The 20,950-nt window shown below is 36.2% G+C and overlaps 1 protein-coding gene and 1 long non-coding RNA gene across 2 annotated transcripts in view; one reads left to right on the forward strand and one right to left on the reverse strand.

Moving 5' to 3' along the window:
• The first annotated feature begins 304 nt into the window (after positions 1-304).
• The window catches only part of LOC110006874 (uncharacterized), a 38,928-nt gene continuing 18,282 nt past the window's right edge, over positions 305-20,950 (forward strand). The window contains exon 1 of the long non-coding RNA XR_016052033.1: positions 305-460. This is a non-coding gene — a long non-coding RNA (uncharacterized LOC110006874). The remainder of the gene's footprint in view (positions 461-20,950) is intronic.
• On the reverse strand, positions 5,570-11,818 carry BAG6 (BCL-2-associated athanogene 6). The gene is given in 4 exon segments (XM_020664652.2): positions 5,570-7,087; positions 7,118-7,152; positions 7,217-7,420; positions 9,020-11,818. Coding segments are annotated over 4 exon segments (3,357 nt in total). The 5' UTR covers positions 10,805-11,818; the 3' UTR covers positions 5,570-5,754.

Below are 20,950 nucleotides of genomic sequence, written 5' to 3' on the forward strand. Positions count from 1 at the left end.
AAAATATAATGATCAAAATATCTCTTGAAAATTTTAGAAGTATTTGGGTCATTTTATTATATTGAAAATATTTTTTTTATATTTTTGCTAGTGCGAGTTTAATAGAGGAATGGACGTCCAAAATTTAGTGTCAAAACAATTTATAAAAAGAATTAAAAATAAATATCCTCCCCAAGCTGAGATTAGTTCATTCCAGTTGTCACAAAGATAAAAGTCATCGGCTAAGCCCGGAACCGATTTGAAATAGCCCGCAGTAAAGAGAGAGAGAGTAACCCATTTATAGGTTTAGAGAAATAGAAAGCACGAGAGAAGGGGAAAGTTCAGGAAAGAGGAGAGAAAGTGCAGCGCCTATGGAAGAGAGAGAGAAACCCATTTAGGCACGTCACGTCTTCCTACGAGTGGGATGGATTCCATAGTGAGAGAGACTAAACGCATCGGTCGAGAAGAGGGAGAAACACAGGTAAGAATACTCCACCCATCTCTCGACTCCCCTTCTTCTCTCTCTAACTTTTCATTTGTTATGTTGTAATTTCTTTCTAATTGTTGCCACTAAGTCTATTCTTCTGAAAAATTTTTCCATTTTTTTTTTCTTGGATTCTAATTTATAGGTTTTATCTCTCTCTTTTTTTTTCATTGGATCAAAGGATTGCTTTCACAATTGTGTGTATTTTCTGCATCTTAATGGCGGTATTGTGATTGATTCATTGGTATTGGACTGGAAATTTGTTTTGTCATTTGAATCTAGGAGTTGACTTTAGAGGACCAAGAAATTAGGGGAGAGAGGCGGTGAAGCAGAGAGAGAGAGAGAGAAAGAACTTGTACTTCTTATTTCCACAACGTGAGGTCACATTGGAGGCTTCCACTTTATCCTTTGGATGCTTAAACTTGCATCTTTGACCAAACTTGCACTTTTGTCTTCATGAAGTACTGCATAAGTGAAAGAAAAATATAGAATCAGCATACACAAAAGAAAATTAATAGGTTAAAGACAACCTAAGCATAATAATCTTATGTTTTAATAATTCAAAATATTATAAGAAAGAAAGAATTCAACAGTACAAGACAATCGGGCTCCCCGATTGTTTAGCCATGCCCCGAAGGCCTTTTTCTTGTTTTATGGTGTGCCATCGTGGCTAATGCTGTAATAAGAATTTGTCGACTTGAATTACTGCTACTAGCTACTCACATGTTGATGGCTATTTTGCATTATTAAGTTGCTAACAGCTTTACCTTCCAACCTTCATGTTAATTTTCTTGGTGGCTTTATAATTGTTCTCTAATTATTACATGGCCCCAAATTGTTGTCCCAAATTGTCTCTGTCCTGTTCTTTTTTGTTTTGCATATTTAGGAGTATTAAAGAGGCGTATTTAGGAGTATTACTGGGGCGTGCAGTTAGGACTATTACAGAGGCGTGCAATCTCTCAATAGAGGCGTGCAATCCCTCAATTTGGTTATCTTTCAGCCATCATGTAAGCTTCGTTTGGATATGATTGAAAAGGGTGTGGTTTGCATAAAGTTGCAACCTCAAAGTATCAAAGGAAGGTGGACCTTCATACTTGCTCCTGCGATGTAATTTTGGTGTCGGAAATGTTAAAATGGGCAGGTTGAGGCTTAGTGTTTCTTTTTTATTAAGGAAATTTGGTCTAGGTAGTAAAAATGTTAAAATGGGAAAACAATGGTAGTTTTAATCACTTCTCATGGTGTATGAAACTGGGGGAGTTAGAAATGGCATTTTTTTCTGATATAAATTAAAAATGAAGGTTATCTCCACGCCCATACATTTTATAGTTATTTTCTAGTATTTTTATATCCCAAATTTCTATTTGAAATTCATAAGTTACAAGTTTGGAATAGTTCAGACCGGGAGTAAAACGTGTCAGATCGGCTAGAAGGTTTGGTGCTGGACCGAGAACAAAATGTGTTAGACCAACCTTCTGGGCACTAGAAAGTTTTGTGTAGGATTGGGAGTAAAATGTGTCGGACCGGCCTTCTGGGCATCAGAAGGTTTTGTGATGGACAGGGAGTAAAATGTGTCGTATTGACCTTTTGGGCACAAGAACGTTTTGTGTCGGACCGGCCTTCTGGGCACTAGAATGTTTTGTACCAAATCAAGAGTAAAATGTGTCGGACTAGCCTTCTGGGCACCAGAAGGTTTTGTACCGGATCGGGAATAAAATGTATTGGACCGGCCTTCTGGGCACTAGAAGGTTAAAGTAAAATGAGTCGGACCGGACTTTTGGGCACCAAAAGGTTTTGTGCCAGACCGGGAATAAATGTGTAGGATCGACCTTCTATGCACCAAAAGGTTTTGTGCCGGACCGAGACTAAAATGTGTCGGACCGGCCTTCTGGGCACCATAAGGTTTTGCGTTGGACCGGGAGTAAAATGTGTCAGACCGTCCTTCTGGGTACCAAAAGGTTTTGTGCTGGACTGAGAGTCAAATTTGTCGGACCGGTCACCAGAAAGTTTTGTGCCAGACTGTGAATAAAATGTGTCGGACTGGCATTTTGAGCACCATAAGGTTTTGTACTGGACTGGGAATAAAATGTGTCGGATTGACATTCTGGGCACATAAGTAATTGTGTTTATAGAAAATTTTTTTTGGTGACAAATTTGGAGTACTATTATTTTAGTGTTAGAAGCGAATGAGTACTATTGGAAGCGCAAACCACCCATAGAGTTCGTAGGGGGTAGAGAGAGACAAACAGACATACACGCAAAGAGTGAGAATGGTTGTGGGATAGTGTGAGAGATCTACATATTGTTTGCAATATATGGAAGCTATACAAAAATTCCATTTTGAAGCCATACAAAAGTTCTATTTGCAATTTCAATTTGCAAAATGGAAAGCTATACAAAACTTCCATTTCGAAGCTATTCAACATACACTTTGAAACTTTACAAAATTCTACTTACAACATGAATTTGCACCGTATGGAAGCTATACAAAAATTCCATTTCGATGCTTCATTCCAAGCAAGGTCTTCTCCACTAGCAATGGGCTTGCAAAACATTTCTGAGATGATGAGCTTGATTGTTGAGCATCGGGCTTGCAAAAAATTTATGAGATGATGAGCTTGAGGGTTGACCATTAGGCTTGTAAAAAAAATTCCAGTATTGTTTTTAAAGACATAGCCTCTGCTTTGGCTTTTTACATTGTTATCCAAACTGATATAATCATAGAAAATTTTAAAAATACATTAGCTTGGTAACTAATTCAAAATGAAAACCAATTGAATATGGAAAAAACAAAGCATTTAACATAAAACACATGTCATTATGTCCTAGTACATTTAACAGTGGGACCCATTGATACTCACTATTGTCTTGTTGATCACAAAACAATGGGATCTCATTGTCCTTACCATCCCCAATTGCTATGACATTAACATAACTCGCATCCATAAAATTATCTTTATAGAACGCATCCTGATTCATCTCAGAACTGAATCAGGTACCCCAGTTGCTATGACATTAACAAAACTCGCATCTATAAAATTATCTTTATGGAACTCATCCTGGTCCATCTCAAAGGATGAATAAGGTACGAGTGCCTCAATGGGTATGTAGGCCTTAATGGGCTCCATATTAACAACAATATCACCACTTGAGCACCCTCCACCGCCATAACTTTTAATCAGTAACAGTAAATATAAGTAATTAACATAAATCAGGTTGGCTGTTAATAGTAAAAACACCCCTTCAAGTGAACATTTTCCAATTTCTCATTAATCATCAATGTCTCTGGCTGAAGCTCATCTAACTCCGACCACGGATGGCTTTTAAGTTTCCCCAAACAGGAGTTCTTAAATTTCTGATTAACATAACACGGGAAAGGGGTTAAACAGAAGAGGATTTCGAAGTTCAAAAAGCATTTGGACCCATAACTAAATACCAAAAATAAATAGAACTAATAAGAACCTACTTTATTATGGTAAACAAATGTGCTGCTACTGATTTTGATTTTGAGATTACCTCCTTAACATCTTCAACAGTTTTCAATGGAATAGCCTATTCTTCTAAAATTTTCTTGTTGCGTGACCGCCATCTCATGAACTACCATTATTACAAGAATTAAGCGTATTATCACACAAGATAATTTTTTTTAGCTCACTTAACAGATTACTTATAAAGGTATAAAGTAATATGAGAGGCTAATACATTACAATCCCAGCAATAAAAAGAGAAATCTCTCTCTCTCTCTACTTTATTTATTTATTTATTTTTTTGACAAATATCATGAACCTTTTATTGCTAACAAAAGAATCACCCAACTGGGACTACAACATTAGAAATAATAAGAGAGGGCAGAAGGAGCCATGCTTAGCCAAAGAATCAAGCGAGTTGGCCTCCCTATAAAAGTGGTTAAAAAAAGATTGTCAACATCTCAGCCAAATCAATAATCTGAGACCAAATTGAAACCAATTTCCATGAAACCCGTACATCTCAGCCAAATCAATAATCTGAGACCAAATTGAAACCAATTTCCATAAAACCCCTGACTCCCTCCTACACCATTGGATAGCATCATCGAGTTCCCCTCAACCAAACAAGAACTTCCCAAATTTCTACTACAGAAAATCTTAAGACCCTGAAGAACGGCAAACCGTTCAGCCTGGTTTGCAGTAGCTTCCCCAACTGGGGCCTTGCATATGTGAAGATGATATTCCCATTCCAATCAGACACTCCCAATATCTGACGGATCTGGATTACCTTGAGAACTGCCATCAAAACTAAGTTTAAGAATCCCTTGTAAAGGGGAGTCCAAAAACTAATAGGTCGATTTCTTACCACACCCAAATTCAAAAGATTTTGAAGGTTAGACGTGACATCCACCTCCAAGATATCCCTCTCCTCATTAGATACCGCCAGAAGTGACCACAATGAATACTTAATTTTATCCAAACTCTGTCAAGAGGAAGACAGTCCCCATCAAAAGTGTGTCTATTTCTCTCTTTCCAGATCTCCCAAAGTACAATACCTTTAACAATCTTCCAAATATCTTCTAAATACCTTACTCACTTTGGGTATATTTGGTATGGACAGTTCTGTGACACGCCTAAATGGGTTACTCGCTCTCTTCTACATGCTCTGCACTCTCTCCTCTTCCTTTCGACCTCTCTTTCTCAATCTCTAGATCTATAAATAGTTCCCTCTCTTTCTACTATAGGCTATTTCAAATGAGCTACTACGGGCTAGTTCAAATGGGTTACCGACTTAGCCGATGTGCCAACTTGAGATGGATTACCAACTTAGCCGATGTGCCAACTTGAGATGGGTTACTGACTTTACCGGCTTAGCCGATGTGCCAACTTGAGATGGGTTACTACTGGCTTAGCTGCTATGCCAAGTGAAATAATCTCAACCGCCCCATTTGAAATGAATGGTTAAAAGTTGGAGAAGGATAGATCTTCTGTGCCGTAAGAAAAGCATAGAAAGCTTTACAATAAAAGATTTTTACTTTTATTTATTACCTCACACAATCCAACCAAGATGGACTTTATTTCCAGGCAAGTTGTAGCTATAATGTGGAGTGAAAATATTTAATATTTAAAATTGAAAGATCCCTTTTAGCCTGACAAAACCCACTTTATATAAACCATGAGTGGTTGCACACGATTAGACAAACCATACAGAAACCTTTGGCAATGGAAACAGAAATACCATGCCAGAGAGGACTTCATACAACACACACAAACAAAGCATTCATCGATATATATATAAAGCGACAATTCGTTGCCTAAACTTTGTGTCTAACTTGGTTTGCAGGGTGAGGCTCTAGCTCTGGGCGTCCTAACCTTCAACTGCTTCATCTTCTTCTTCTTCTTCTTCAATTTGAACTCCAAATCTTGAACTCTCCCATTCAATTCTGAAATCACCTCCAATTGCCTCTTTTCCACCATCTCTCTCAGCTTCTCCTTCTCTGTCAGCACTGCTGCTGCATAATAATCACCACCCTGCATTTTTACTTCTCCCTCTCTATCTCTGTTTTCCTCCAATTGGCCTTTGTTCTCTAGTTTTTCGTGCTCCTCGACTGGCGGTTTTGAGTCTTCACATATCCCTCCACTGATCCTTTTGCTCTTAGGTTCTTCAGAATACTCATCGCTTCTCTCAGTAGCGACTTGGACTGGATCTGTCCCTTCCACAGGAGCAGTCAAGTTAGAAACAGGTGGCTTGGATGGAGGAATTTGACCTTGTTCAGCAATTTCATATTCTGGTCCTTCAATTCCCTCATTGCCATGCTCTTTCAACTGTTCTCCTTTCTCCTCAATGGCAATGCACATGGGATCTGTTCTCCCCTCTAAGAACATGTTCCAGTTTGTAGATGATGGATAAGAAAGAGAAGCCTGACTTCGTTCCCCAGTTTTTGGCTCTGTTAGAGGATCAGAAACATACTGTTCATGCACCAGTCCCATGATGCTAGTTTTCTCAGGTTTTTTGGTATGGCTGCCTTCTTCCATAGTAGCAATGTCTTCAGGATTCGTACCTCTAACATCTGAGGAGATTAACCTTGTAGTGGCATCCTTCACTATCATCTTGGAGGGAGGAAGCTGACCTCCATCGATGTCACATGTGGCTTCCTCTGAAGGGTTGTCATTTTTTTCACCAAATGATTTTGATGTACTTCCTCCTCCACAGGAGGAAGTGTCGTCATGCACTGTCTCGCCATCGCTTTTCGATTGATTCGGAAAAAGCTCCACAGCCTTATCTTCTAAATCAACTGACAGTGCTAAATTAATACCTTCGAACTCTTTATGCGAAGAATCCTCTACAACATTCATCTCATTGGCCATAACAGGTAATTTTGGTTCTGCAGAAACACCTTGGAGTGTTGATTCCTTACCATCCAGACAAGTCACATCCTCTACTGATTCTCTATCCTTCGAACAAGTCTCATCTTGTAAAGCGGCCGAAGATATCATACAAACATACAAATTTCCATTTTCTTCCACTTGTTGAGCTCGTGCATCCACATTCTCCTCTTTGTTAACATTGGCAAGTTGTTGAGCTTGTTGTGCATCCCATTCATTCTCTCTCTCAAATTTCATGGTGGTCTGTTCAGCATGTGTATGAGTCACAATCAACCTTCAATTCGTTAACTTTATCAGCATCAACCTTCTCCAAGAGGGATTCACTATTAATCTCATCATCTATCATGCTTCCATGTGCTGAAGGCTCTTCATCTCGCCCTTTTCCATCATCAGAAGATTATACTTCATCCTCTACAGGGACTTCCATGTCTGAAGAACCCTTGTAGTGGTCTTCTTCCACATTGCTAATTATAAAATCCAAATGTGCAGTCGACACTGCTTTCGGTTCTTCACTTGGCAGTGCAGATAACAGGTCAAGTTTCTCCTATAAAGAAACTAGCTCCTTTGCTACCGATTTCCTTACATCTCTAACAATGGGATGCAATCCCTGAAAAATATTTCAAAACCACAAACAGTCTATTAATACAGATTCATACAATCAAATGATATGGCACAACCATAATGCTAAAGTGTTCATTTAGGTAAACCATTTCTCCCAACAGGTACTTTTCTTAAAAAATAGAATGACTTGTTTGTCACAATAGTATTAAGGAAAAAGAAGAAAAATAAGGTTCTCTGCAATAAAAAATAGTATTAAATCCAATGGGTTCTCATATACAACATTTCAAAGTTCAAAACTGTTCCAACAGCTCTGCTCTAAAGAAGGGGGAAAGAAAATCTTATCTCAAACCAAGTTTTGACATATGAACTTCAAAAGTCTTGTCATCCTATCATTGGACTAACAACTTTTACCTTGAAAACAACGTATACATGTGCATGTGCATGTGTGCCTGTGGGGTATGGTCCAAAAATAAGATGGGAAATTCAAAACAATTCATCCCATCACTCAAAAGATTTCTAGCCAGCTTTGGACTAAAATTGACTTGTGAACTACAGGGAACAATTCACCTTATTTGAAACCTATGTTGTGAAAATAGGCTTTCCACACTGATAATCCCTAGGTCAAGGTTTAATGCATAGATGCATATCATTTGAAAGGGTTGCAGCGTTACGGTTAAAGTTTGCTGCATTTTTGTGGTACATTACTAAGGAACTTCCAGAATTTTTTTATTTTTATTTTGAAAATGTTTATTTCCAGAATGTTGCTGCATGTTTATACACATTAGCAGTAAAGTAAGAAGGAAGAGGAGGAGTTCAGATCTCTTGCTAGTAGTTCTCCAAAAAACTTCACAAATGAGGTGTCCTAACGAGTTAAACACTAGACATTGTAGACAACAAAAGAGTTAAGCAGCTCCCAAAGAACTCGATTCACAAAAAATTATAACGGCAATAGATTTCCTGAAAATGTTAGAGCACACCTCTGAACTGGTATAAAACATTTGAACTTTATCAGGCCTGAGTGGTAAAACCAAGCCATTGCCACATTAGACAACTGATAGCCCTGAGAAATTTACCCTCTTATTTGACCACCAGAATGTTTTGGTTTCACATTGATGGTCTTTTATCATCTTTACAATTTTTTGCAAGTGACATTATATATGCCAGAACATTCCAGTTCCAAAAATCAAGAGCAGCAATTCATCACCAGCACGGATAGACATTTCTAGCATCTTAAATTTGAATGCTACTATTTCCAGGTATCGAAAAATCAACTAAAAGCAGTCACTTTCCACCTTATCCTAAGGGCATGATTGCACATCTTCAAATATAATATTGTTCCTCCTAAGTGCTGATACTCTATATGGCTACCATTTTATTTCCATCAACATATGAATTCTTCTTCACTTTCCTATGTTCAGTCTGATCATAGTTCCACATCTTGAGATAAAAAATTAAAAAAACAAAAACAAGGGCCATAACCAGGTACTGGTCCCGCCTAAGCAGGGTCCCGGGAGGGGTAGGCTGAAAACGGTCCTAACCTTTGGCTTATGCACAAATTAAGCAAACAACGAGGTATAATAAAACTAAACGGAAGGAATAGATTTCATTGTCAACAGAAAAATTCGTATAATAGAGAAACAAATACCTGGATGGTATCTAGTTGCAGAAGTAGAGTCATTATACTCTCACTAATCAACATCCTCTGCTTTGGATCCTTTTGAAGCTCATGTGAAGCCTCCATGCCACAGATACGCTGCTGGATATCAGCAGCCTGCTCTCGAACTCTTGATATCCGCGTCAGCTTCTTCAAAGGCTCCCATTTCATCACCTCAAAACCACGATAAACACACTAAATTAAAACAGCTGCCTCCTCATCAGAAAATAGATTCCTACTCTTCTTATCCATGTCCTTCTCTTCACCTTTATTAGCTGAAGTACCCGCTATCATCTTCAAAATTGCACTTGCATCACTACCCACATCCCTTTTCGATTGTTCTGTAGCGTCTGCCCTTTCCTTCTGTTCTACAATTTTTTCTGTAAGAGCAGGCCCTTGAATCTGAACCTCAGCATCCCCTCTTTCATTTTGGTCATTTTTCTCTTCCAAGTTGGTGATTTTCACTTGTTTCACAGCTGATGCAGAACATGGTTGCTCCATCTTCATGCTTGAATGGTCATTATGAGGTGGGAGCTTATCCTTTACACCAGGGGGACTTGGAGACCTTGATTTACCATTGGCAGTTCTCTTCCTAGGTAAAGGATCAACCTGCAAACAAACAGGAGGGAGTTTAGAGGCTCTTCCTGGAGATGATGGCTTATTCATGACGCTCTCCAAAGCTTTTTTCTCCTTAGTTTCCTCCACCTGCTTGACAGGAATGTTCCTTATCGTAGATTCTTTCCCAGAAACTGAAAGATCACCTGCATCTTCAGTAGCTTCTGGTCTAGACTTCAAATTACTCATTGCACTTCCTTCATCCTCTCCCTCCACAACAGGAGCAAGCTTGAGCCTGCAACTAGGTTCAATAACTTTTTCTGAGTGATAGTTATTAATACACTTGGTGCCCTTCTTCTCGTCCTTACTTGGCATATTATCCTTCCCACATGCTTCATCCTCCTGCTCCATCACAGGAACGATCTTCAGTTGGATAGGCTGCTCTGCAACTTCAGTGTCAGTATCAGACTCCTGCTTTTTCTTTCCAGCCTCTTGTTGTCTATCATAATTTGGCATCCAAATAATCGGAAAAGGTAAACGACTCTCGTCTTCCCCACTTCCATTGGGAAATTTTGTCTCACTTGAATCCACAGGGAGCCAGTTATTTTGAACCACTCCGCCTGATTCAGATGGCTTATTTCCCTCTCTGCCATTCACCCAACCAGGCGGTATCCAGAAGATTGGAGAATATGGGGAACTCTGTGACTTCTTGCGATAAAAAAGATCCTGCCCGTGCTCAGCGTCTATTTTAGTATTCTGATTAACCCTCTCCGAATTCTTACTACGCCCTCCAGTTTCACTCATCTTTCGGTCACCACCATCGCTGCGACTGCTACAGATATGGCTAGGACATCCACAGAAGTGGGCTTTGGCCGCATCCTTGTCATCCTTGTAGCGGTCAAGATGACCACTATAATGGGAAGGAGGCACAAAATACACTGGATGCCCATTAGGATGGGAGTGATGATCCCAAAGTGATGGTGGAGGTGAATGTCTGCAATAATAGTGTTGCCCAGAAGGATAGTAGCCATGGGGGTAGCAACCAAAGCAATGCTGATATTCTGGTGGACAAAAAAAGCCACTTCCATAACTTTGAGGTCCAAATTCCTTTATATAGTGTGGAGCTCCCTGACATTGAGGATTCCAATGTTGATAAGGAAATGCATAGTACTGGGGAGGATGATGAAGATATGGAGATGGATGTCCATAAGTAGGCACCATTTTTCTTAAAATCTATCTATGAAGCTTATATTTGATTTGAATTGCTCCTCTACTATAATGAAGTCCACAAATTTTTCGCCTTGAGGAGCAACGAGAGATCGATCAAAATGAAGAAACCAAAATCTCCCTTCAAAATCTGCAGGATGAGACATATTTTATTGGAAGAAATGAAAAATGGAAGGGAAGCAAATTGTACAAAGAACAAAGAAATCTGTAACCAGCCAACCAAAAATATAAGTCCATAGCCTAAATGAAAAAGCTCCTAAAGAAGAATGCAATCCATTTTTTTCATCAGATTATAAGGAAAATGGTAAAAGCAAAACAAAGGAAAGGATATTCAACAAGATCTCCAAATCAAAAGAACTCACAATTCTTACTCCCTTATATAGTTCTGTTACTGTGCTAAAATTTCAAAAGAAAAAAAAAATGAAATAAGAACTTAAATAAGAATCTTAAACTCACGAATTGTACCAAATGAATGCATCGCAATTTTCAAACAGATAGATAGATAGAGAGAGAGAGAGAGAGATTCCTTACGTGATTGCGTTTTGGGACCTGCCGAGCTTAACCCACGATCCAAATAGGAAAATTAACGGTGTGTAGACACACAATCCGCAAATACCCACTGGACAATTGATTGCTTTATTATCTGCTGTGACCAACGATCCTCTGTTAGGGGAAGAGAAAGAGAGTGGCACTTCCTCTCCTCCTTCCCCCGCCTTCCAGACCTTTCACCCCGCACGCTCAAAGAAACCTCTGGATTCATCACCTACACATTACACGTGCGAGGTGGTCCCCTCTTTCAAAATGTCAAATCCATTCATCCTTCTAGACTCTTTGATATCTCAAATGGGCGATGCACCTTGCATCTGCAGATGGTGGCTCGAGATTTAGTTTCGACCTTTTAGTTGCAAAATTTAAAAGGGCAAATTACCCAAAAAAAAAAAAAAAAAAAAAAAAAAAAGAAAAATAAAAAAGAAAAAAGAAAAAACCAACTAAATAAAAGATAAAAAAATACCTAAACTACCATCCTTTACTTTTACTTTATCTGCCTCTCCCATCAATTCTACGAAAATAGCGGCTCTGATACTGTGCAAGTACTGTCCGGTAGTAGGGCTACGACACGTAAAATGTAGTTTGGCAAATGCAAAGGCGGTTCGACAGTAGATGTTACTTGATTCCAGGGCTCCCGCACTATGTAAAGCGCGGTTTGGTAATAGTCAGTTTTTGTCCGGCAGTTATCTTAAGGCGGTTCGGCAGCTCTGGCAATGTGCTATTGGGTCCAAAATTAACGTTAAATCTGACCAAAATGATTTTTGTGTATGGGAAAGGTATTTCTGTCTAAAAAATAAACTTTTTCTCTTGGGGGTATTTGCATAGAAAGTTTGTTTTAAAGAAAAGCGAGAGAAAAAATTAGGTTGCGGTAAGTTGCATAAAAAATGGGGTCTTTTTTTTATTTTTATTTTTAATATCTAAAAAATATAGATCCACCACATCTATAAACATTTGAAATTATTAAAAATAGAAGATAACTTGTTATGACATATATTACTTGAATTCTTTTTTCATATAGATCTTGAGGTCTAGATCATAAAGTTGAGAGTTATCCAAAATCGGCGCACTCTTGGATTTTTAAGGGGTACCTTAATTCAATAATACAAAAGCTGACACTTTATATATAAAGGATTTTTTAATTCTCTTTAAAAACCTCTCTAATATATATGGTGAAAATTATCTACGGTGTTAAATTTACATTGTAAAAGTAAGGTGCATAACAAATCCACTTGAAAGAGGTTGTTTTGATTTTGACAAAACCCTACAATTGATCATCTTGATTTATATATATATATAAAGAATTTCAAGTCTTAAAAATATATATGTAACATGTTATCCTTGCTGTCCAATTTCAAATCTTTTTAATGTTTATAGATCTATTTGATTTACCCCATTCTTCGATCTTTAAATTTTATAACTAGAGGTCAAAATAGAATTTTAGCCAACCATAAAGGTTTTCGGTACTGCATCTTTTAGTAAGATTTAGAAGTGCGCTATATTTTTGTTGTTTTAAGATTTCCACTTATACAACCACACCCAATATATCCCGGGTTCACATTTTCTACTTTTATCAAACTACATTTAACTCAACTATCCGAAATTTTTTCTTTACGAGTGAACAATGTATTTGGAACTTCAACTTGCAAACTTAATTTTTCTAGTGAATCTTAAGTTCAGAATTTGAAGGTCTAGACCCAGCTTTTGCTCAGAGATTGTGCGTGCTATATTAGCACCAAACTCCTTTTTACCGTTTTTTTCCTTCCTCGTTTTTTTTCTTCGGTGCGGTTTCTATAAGGTTGCAACCTTAAACAATTTAAGTAAGACGTACCTCCAAATTTTATCGTAACATCTAATTTTGATGTAAAAAGTTATTAAGATTATTTGAAAATCTATTTTTATATCTAATTATAAAATTTTAAACTTCAAAAAAAGTTAAAATCAAATAGATCTATAAATATATAAAAATATTAAAAATGGATGGTCTAGATAATGTGTTGCAAGATGCACTATTTATGGAACAAAAAATCTTTTTTCTTTTTTTCATATTCATAAATCTCGATATCGAGATAATCAATTAGAAGGTTTCCAAAATTAAAACAACCTTTTCCGATGGATTTTTGAGTTACATCTGTAATTCTACATTTTAAAGTTGCAACCTTAAATAATTTTTTTTCTTTTACTTTTTTGAGTGAATGTTGGGTTTCCGCTTTCAGGTTCTAAATCTAGCTTTTAAATGAAAAAAAAGTTTAGTAGTTAAAGATCTAAACTCAACCTTCCAAATTAAATGATTGAATGGACTTTCTATCCTGAGACCGTATGCGGTTTCGACTTCCTGCACAAATTTATTTTATTGGAAGCTAGATCCAAACTTTCAGTTTAGATCTCAGCTTTAAGCCTTTCACTTGAAAAAATGGCTTTAGAACTTGACGTTACAAATACAACCCTCACTCCCCAAAAAAAGTTCAGTCCTAACATTGGACCTTAGATCGAAGGTGGTTGGGCAAAAGAAAAAAAAAACACACAGCATTAAAGATTTAATGTGAATGGTCAGATAGGGAATCTTTTTTAGAAAATTATAGATACCCCCAATTTGTATTTTTATGCAATGCCTTCAACCCTTTCCCATGACCAAAAAAAAAAAAAAAAACACATATAACCCTAATACTATTTTTTTCATCCACAGCCAAGTACAAAAAGTTTATTTATTTTTTACCAAAATATCTTTATTTTGGCCACGTTTCTCACATTCTCTCTCTAAGATTGGCGCAACTTGTATAGAACCAGTCCAATACATTTTTTGTACTGGATTGGCTCTATATTCAACTTCTGCTGGTCCGGCACAACTTCTATCTAAAAATTTGAAATTTGAGATAGGTTATCTCTAAAAATTTGAAATTTGAGATAGGTTATCTCTAAAAATTTTGATATAGATTCTCCCTCTAAAAGTTCTAATGTAGTTTTTCTCTAAGAATTTTGAGATAGTTTCAGTCTCTAAAACTTAAATTTTTATTTGATTTATCTCTCTGGATTTTTTTAATGTAGTTTCTCTATAAATTGTTAATGTAGTTTATCTCTTTAAAACTTGAAATTTGATATAGTTTCTCTCTCTAAAAAATTTGAGATATTTTCTCTCTTTAAAACATAAAAATTGAGATAGCTTCTCTCTCTAAAAAATTTGAGATAGTTTCTCTCTCAAAAAAATTGAAAATTGAGATTAGCTTATCTCTCTAGAAATTTTGAAATAGTCTCTTGCTAAAATTTTAAGATGGTTTAGCTTTCTAAAAATTTTGAGGGTATAGTTTTTCTTTCTAAAATTTTTAAGATACTTTTTCTCTCTCTAAAACTTAAAAAATTAAGACAGTTTCTCTTTTTAAATTTTTTGAGATAGTTTCTCTCTCTAAGAAATTGAAAATTGAGATTGCCTCCCTCTCAAAAAACTTTGAGATGGTCTATTTCGAAAAAATTTACAAAAGTCTATCTAAAAAATTTGAGGTAGTTTCTAAAATTTGATATTGGATATAGTTTCTGTCTCGAAAATTTTTGATATAGATTATCTCTCTAAAACTTAAAATTTGAGATAATTTCTATCTCTAAAATGAGATAGTTTCTCTCTCTAATATATTTAAAATGGCTTTCTCTCTTAAACATTTAGGGTATGTTTGACAAAACAGGATTAGAATATTCAAATTTTTGAAAATCTAAATAAAGCCATTGTCTGCTTTTCATATATCTGAATTATATATTATCATTATATGTATCTTTTTGTGCATGTTTGATTATCTACCTGTATTTCAGAATTTTCTAAGATTTAAGATATGGGTGTAGTTGGCATACGGATGCATCTGTAGCTGTAGAGGTAAGGTGCACCTTCAAATTTTATCATGGTATATAATTTTGAGGTAAAATGTTCTTAGGATTGTCGTAAATCTATTTTTATATGTACTTATCTAATTTTAAATTTAAAAAATGGTTAAAATCAAGTAGATCTATAAACATATGAAAATCTTGAAAATGGACGGTGTAGATAATATGTTACAAAATGAACTATTTCTGAGACTTAAAATCTTTTTATTTTTCATAGTCATACATCTTGATGTCGAGATGATCAATCAAAGTTCAACATTAAAACTGCCTTTTCCAATGGATTTTTGAGGTGCATCCATAGTGCTACATTATAAGGTTGCATCCTTATATAAACTTTTTCCTTAAGATATTTGATTGTTTGGGAGACAAAATTACAATAAATGTATTTTCTTCAGTAAGCACATTTTGATTTGTAACAAAATCACCATAGAGGGTTTGTGTTGGATCCTCAAAGAACGAATTGGATGCAAGCCGTCGTACTATGTTGGATCCCCAAGGCACGAATTGGATGCAAGCCGTCATATAAACCAACTAGAACCAATTTAATAAAGAGAGAGACCAACAACCAGAATGTTAACGCACCAAAACCATGGAGAGAGTGAAATGGAGAGAGTGAAGAAAAACATGTGGGCTTCAAATTCTATTTACAAAGATCAGAGCATTTTTTTTTGGCAAAAAGAAACGTCACGATGAGGGAGGAGTAAATCAGGCCATTAAAAGCTGGCTATTCATTCACTCAAATAAAATCTAAAGTAGTAAACAATAGAAATGCTTTCAAGATCACTATGGTAATCAAATGGGCTGCTGTTAAGGTTTATAAGATCATTCATATATAGAAGCATGCCAATATATTCAAGATATTCAGACTAAGGCAAGAAGGCTTCAACATGATTCCAAAGCAGCAACCATTAAACTTTGTGCATCTTCATCTCAACCACTAAACTTATGCTACAAGAAAATATGCAGAGAGAAAGAAAGATTTTAGAGAGAGAGATTTTATTGAAATTAAGAAACAAGAGAGAAAAAGGTCTATAGATGGACAAAAAGAATCTTGTTGAATAGAAGCATCCCACTTCCACCATGGGGGCGTCCCACCTTCCACTAGATGAGTGAGGCCAAATTTCTACCAAAGGAGGGAGGCTCCCACCTTCCACTTGATGAGGGAGGCTAAATTTCCACCAAAGGAGGGAGGCTCTCACCTTCCACCATAGGAGGGAAGCTAAATTTTCCACCAAAGGAGGGAGGCTAAATTTTTGACGTGAGAGAGGGGGAATTGCGCCAATATTTTGACGGAGAAACGCTAACTTGCAAGTTAGTGTTTTTCCAAATTTTTTAAAATTCAAGTTAGACCTGTTTTTTTGGGGATTTTGTTTTTGGGGTGGTATTCAAATATTATGTAGTGTTATCAAACACCTCTTTGATCAAATCAAATTAGGAAGCTTCAAGATCTTAAAATATTTTAAAATATCATAACATTGTGGGCCTATCAAACAACGCTTAGGATAGTTTCTCTCTCTAAAAGATTTTTGAAATGGTTTTTTATCTAAAACTTGAAATTTGATATAGTTTCCCTTTCTAAATTTTTTGAGATAGTTTCTCTCTCTACAACTTAAAATATGAGATAATTTAATTCAGGGTCCGATGGGAAATATAACTTTATGTAATTTTTCTCCCCCTCATGAGGTACAAAGTTCTTTACATATGAAAAGGGTCATTTTATAGTAAGTATGTTTCAAATAGAATAAATTTTCATGTATGCTTGCAGGAATATGCCATGCATGGTCATAATCATCATCATAGCCTTTTTCCAATTAATTGAGGTTGGCTACATGAATTTTAGTTTGACATTCTTCTCTATTAAAGACCATACCCTCAGTGAGGCCATAAATCCACATATATTTTCAAACTACTTCTAACCACGTCCTTTTGGGCGTACCTCTCATCCTTTTCAGTCCTTCTACTTGAACTAACTTGTACATTCTAATAGGTGTTGTACTTGGTCGGTGCCACACATGCTTAGCCGACTTAAGTCTAATCTTTCTCATCCTCTCGTCTATTGGTGGTACACCTAAATTCTCTTGAATGTATTCATTTTGAATTCTATCCCTTATTGTCTTGCCACTCATCCATCTCACCATCAACATCTCCACTACACTCGTTTATAGGCATATTATTTTTTGTCCGCCCAACATTCTACCCCATAGAGCAAAGCTGGTGTCATACCTGTCCTATAGAACTTGCCCTTCAGCTTCATTAGTATGCAATAATTACATAAAATTCCAATTGCACATCTCCACTCTGCCCACCCAAATTTTATTTTGTATGACATCTTCCTCAATCTCTTCATTTTCCTGGATTATCGAATCAAGATATCAAAAGTGTGGTCTTTTTTGTACTTACTGACCATCAGTCTTAACTACTTTTTTGTCTCTACTTCTATTATTATTAAATTTGCATTCTATGCACTCTATAGTACGACTAATTTTAAAATCTTTGGATTCTAGGGCATCCCTCCAAAGTTCTAACTTTGTATTAACTCTGTATTGGGTCTCATCGATCAAAACTATGTCATTTGCGAACAACATGCACCACGGTACCTCATCCTATAGGTACCTAGTTAAGTCACCTATAATTAAGACAAACACGTACGAGCTCAATGTTGACCTTTGAGCTCAATGCTCAATGTAGACATATTGTCACTGAAAACTCCATTGTCTATCCACTAGTTGTTCGTACACTAGTTAGCACTTCATCATATATATCTATCGCCAAGTTAATGTAGTGTTTAGAGACTTATTTCTTATCCTTAACCCACCAAATCAAATCTCAAAGTACTCATAAGCTTACTCTAGATCAATAAAGACCATGTGGATGTCTTTTCCCTTCGCCCTAAACTTCTCAATCAGTTGTCTAAGTAGGAAAATTGCCTCAGTTGTTAGCTTTCTTAGTATAAAATTAAATTGGTTTTCAGATACACTTGTTTCATGCCTTAGTCATTTCTCAATCACTATCTTCTAGAGCTTCATAGTATGTCTTATAAGCTTGATCCCTCGATAGTTCGCAAAATTTTATGTTTCATTTTTTCTTGAAAAAATATACCACAATACGTTTCCTCCATTTATCTAACATTTTCTTTGTTCTCAACACCTTGTTGAACAACTTTGTTAGCCATTTAATGCCAATCTCCTCCATGCACTTCTAAAACCTCTATCGTGATACCATTTGATCCTAAAGCCTTTCCTATCTTCATCTTTTTCAAAGCTTCTTTCATTTTCGACATCTGATTCCTACGAATATATCTATGACTTATGCCCTCATTTGTATCAATAATTTCTTCTACTACTATGTTCCTATTGTGTTCTTCATTTAATAATTTTTGAAAATAAACTCTCCACATTTCATTGACCTCGTCATCTTTCACCAAGATCCTTTGATCCTCACTCTTAATGCATTTAATATAGTTTAGATCCCTACATTGTTTTTCTCTTATTTTTGCTAATATGAAGACACTTTTTTTACCTTCTCTTGTTCTCAATTTTTTATTTAGATTATCATATGCATGTAGTTTAGCTTTACTTACTATTTGTTTAACATTCTTTTTAACATTTTTATAATTTTCTAAATTTTGATTGTTTCTATTACACTGCCAAGTTTTATAACATGATTATTTTTCGCTAATGGCCTTCTGAACCTCATCACTTCACCACAAAGTTTTTTTATCGGAGTTTCTTTTCCCTCTACATTATTCTAAAACTTCTTTTGCCACTTTCTTGATACAGTCAGCCATCTCATTCCATATTACATTGACATTATGTTCAGAGTTCCATTTTCCTCTTCAACTAATTTATCTCTAAATAAGCCTATGTTCTCATTTTTTAAATTCCACTCCCTATTATCGGATACCCATTATTTTCACCCCTTTTCTTATGTATCTTTATGCAGACATCCATAACTATGAGCCTATATTGGGTATTTAAACTCTCTCATGGGATAACATTGCAATCTTTACATGATGGTCGATCTACCTTCTCAATTAGAAGGAGGTCTATCTGGCTTTTATGTGATCTACTTTTATAGGTTATTAAATGTTCATCTTGCTTTTTAAAGTAACTGTTTGCTATTCCTAGGTCGTAGGCTATAGCAAAATCTAGAATAGTTTCACCCATCTCATTTCTTTCCCTAAATCCATATACCCCATCTAGGTCTTCATATTCTGTACGATCCTTCCTTACATGACCATTTAAACCCCCTTCATAAAATGGTCCTCTCTACATTTAGTATGTCTTGGACTATTCCATCTATGTCCTCCCAAAATTGTCTTGTGGTATATAAGTACTAACTACATTAATTATCTTTTCCCCTAATACAAATTTAATTAATAAGAACTTATCACCTATTGTTTTGACATTAACTACTTTATCTTTTAAATCTTTGTCTACTATTATGCCTACGCCATTTCTATTATTATCCTTTTTTGTATATCAAATTTTATACCCATCTATTTCTTTAGCTTTGTCTCCTTTCCATTTAGTTTCTTGTAGACAGACTATATTTACTCTTATTCATGTCATTATATTTACTAACTCCATACTCTTACCTGTAAGCGTTCCTAGATTCCATGTAGCTCGACGAATCCTATTATCTTAGACAAGCTTCGTTACCCCTACTCATCCAAGATGCCGTTGGAACCTTTGCCTATTTTTCACTACAATCGGACATCGCTGAGGGGCATCGCTTCTAGGGATCGCCCTAGCTAACCTTTGCTCATTTCTCATTGAGCCCGGGGTCTGGTACATTATGTCACTTCTGGGAAATGCCCTAGCTACCCCTTATTCATTTATCATTGTACTTAAATTTCGATACAACACGTCGCTTCTAGGTAACGCCTTAGCATAAGCAGATATTGTAGGTTCAAAATTTATGATAAGTTTTGGCAAAATTTTATGTTGGCTGCCTACATAACACAACCCAGCCTCTTTACCTAGGCATAGGACGGGTTAAGGGAAAGTTTAAGGACATCACCCTTCTTAGACCACTCTTAAAAGAAATGGTGATATATGAAAATACCTGTTAAAGATGAATGATTTAATATTCTACCCATTTATAACTAATCCAAATCAAGACTATGTATTTTTTATTTTTTACTTACCCAAAAAAAAGACCATGTATTTTTTATTTAGGGAAAATTATAGATACCTCCTTAAAATCAACTTTGTAAACATCCTACCCCCCAATACTTTTAGTATCACACTCTAGTGTTCGAACACATTTTTTAGTATCTTGGTCCCCGATGCAGAATAAAGGGGAAACAAGTCAATAAAGCCTATAAAACAGTGAAAATTTTGATAGTCTCAGAATTACCTCAGAGTTTCTCAAGATCTTTATCAATACTCAAAAAAGCCACCTACTAAAGTTTCATCGCAATCAGACATGTCTAAGGCAGTAAACACAAAGACACAATTTCCGTTAAATCGGCTTCTGACACCCTGAAATGGACCCCGTAACTAGAACTATAGATTTTGGTATGTCAAATTGCTGTGGGACCACCACCATTGGATCCAGCACGGTAAAAAACCTCTATGGGTCAAGTTTCAGCTTAATCAGGCACTCCAGGATAAAGTTATGGGTAAAATATCGAAAAGGGGAAGGCTACATACTATTCCCTTGTGGTCACCCAGCACTAAAAGACCATTAAAGGTGGATATTTTTACAGTCACGGGCAGTGAC

The sequence above is a fragment of the Amborella trichopoda genome, chromosome 1 (assembly GCF_054954075.1).
Source record: "Amborella trichopoda isolate Santa Cruz 75 chromosome 1, AtrichopodaSantaCruz75HAP2 v2.0, whole genome shotgun sequence".
In the NCBI taxonomy this organism is placed as follows: Eukaryota; Viridiplantae; Streptophyta; class Magnoliopsida; order Amborellales; family Amborellaceae; genus Amborella; species Amborella trichopoda.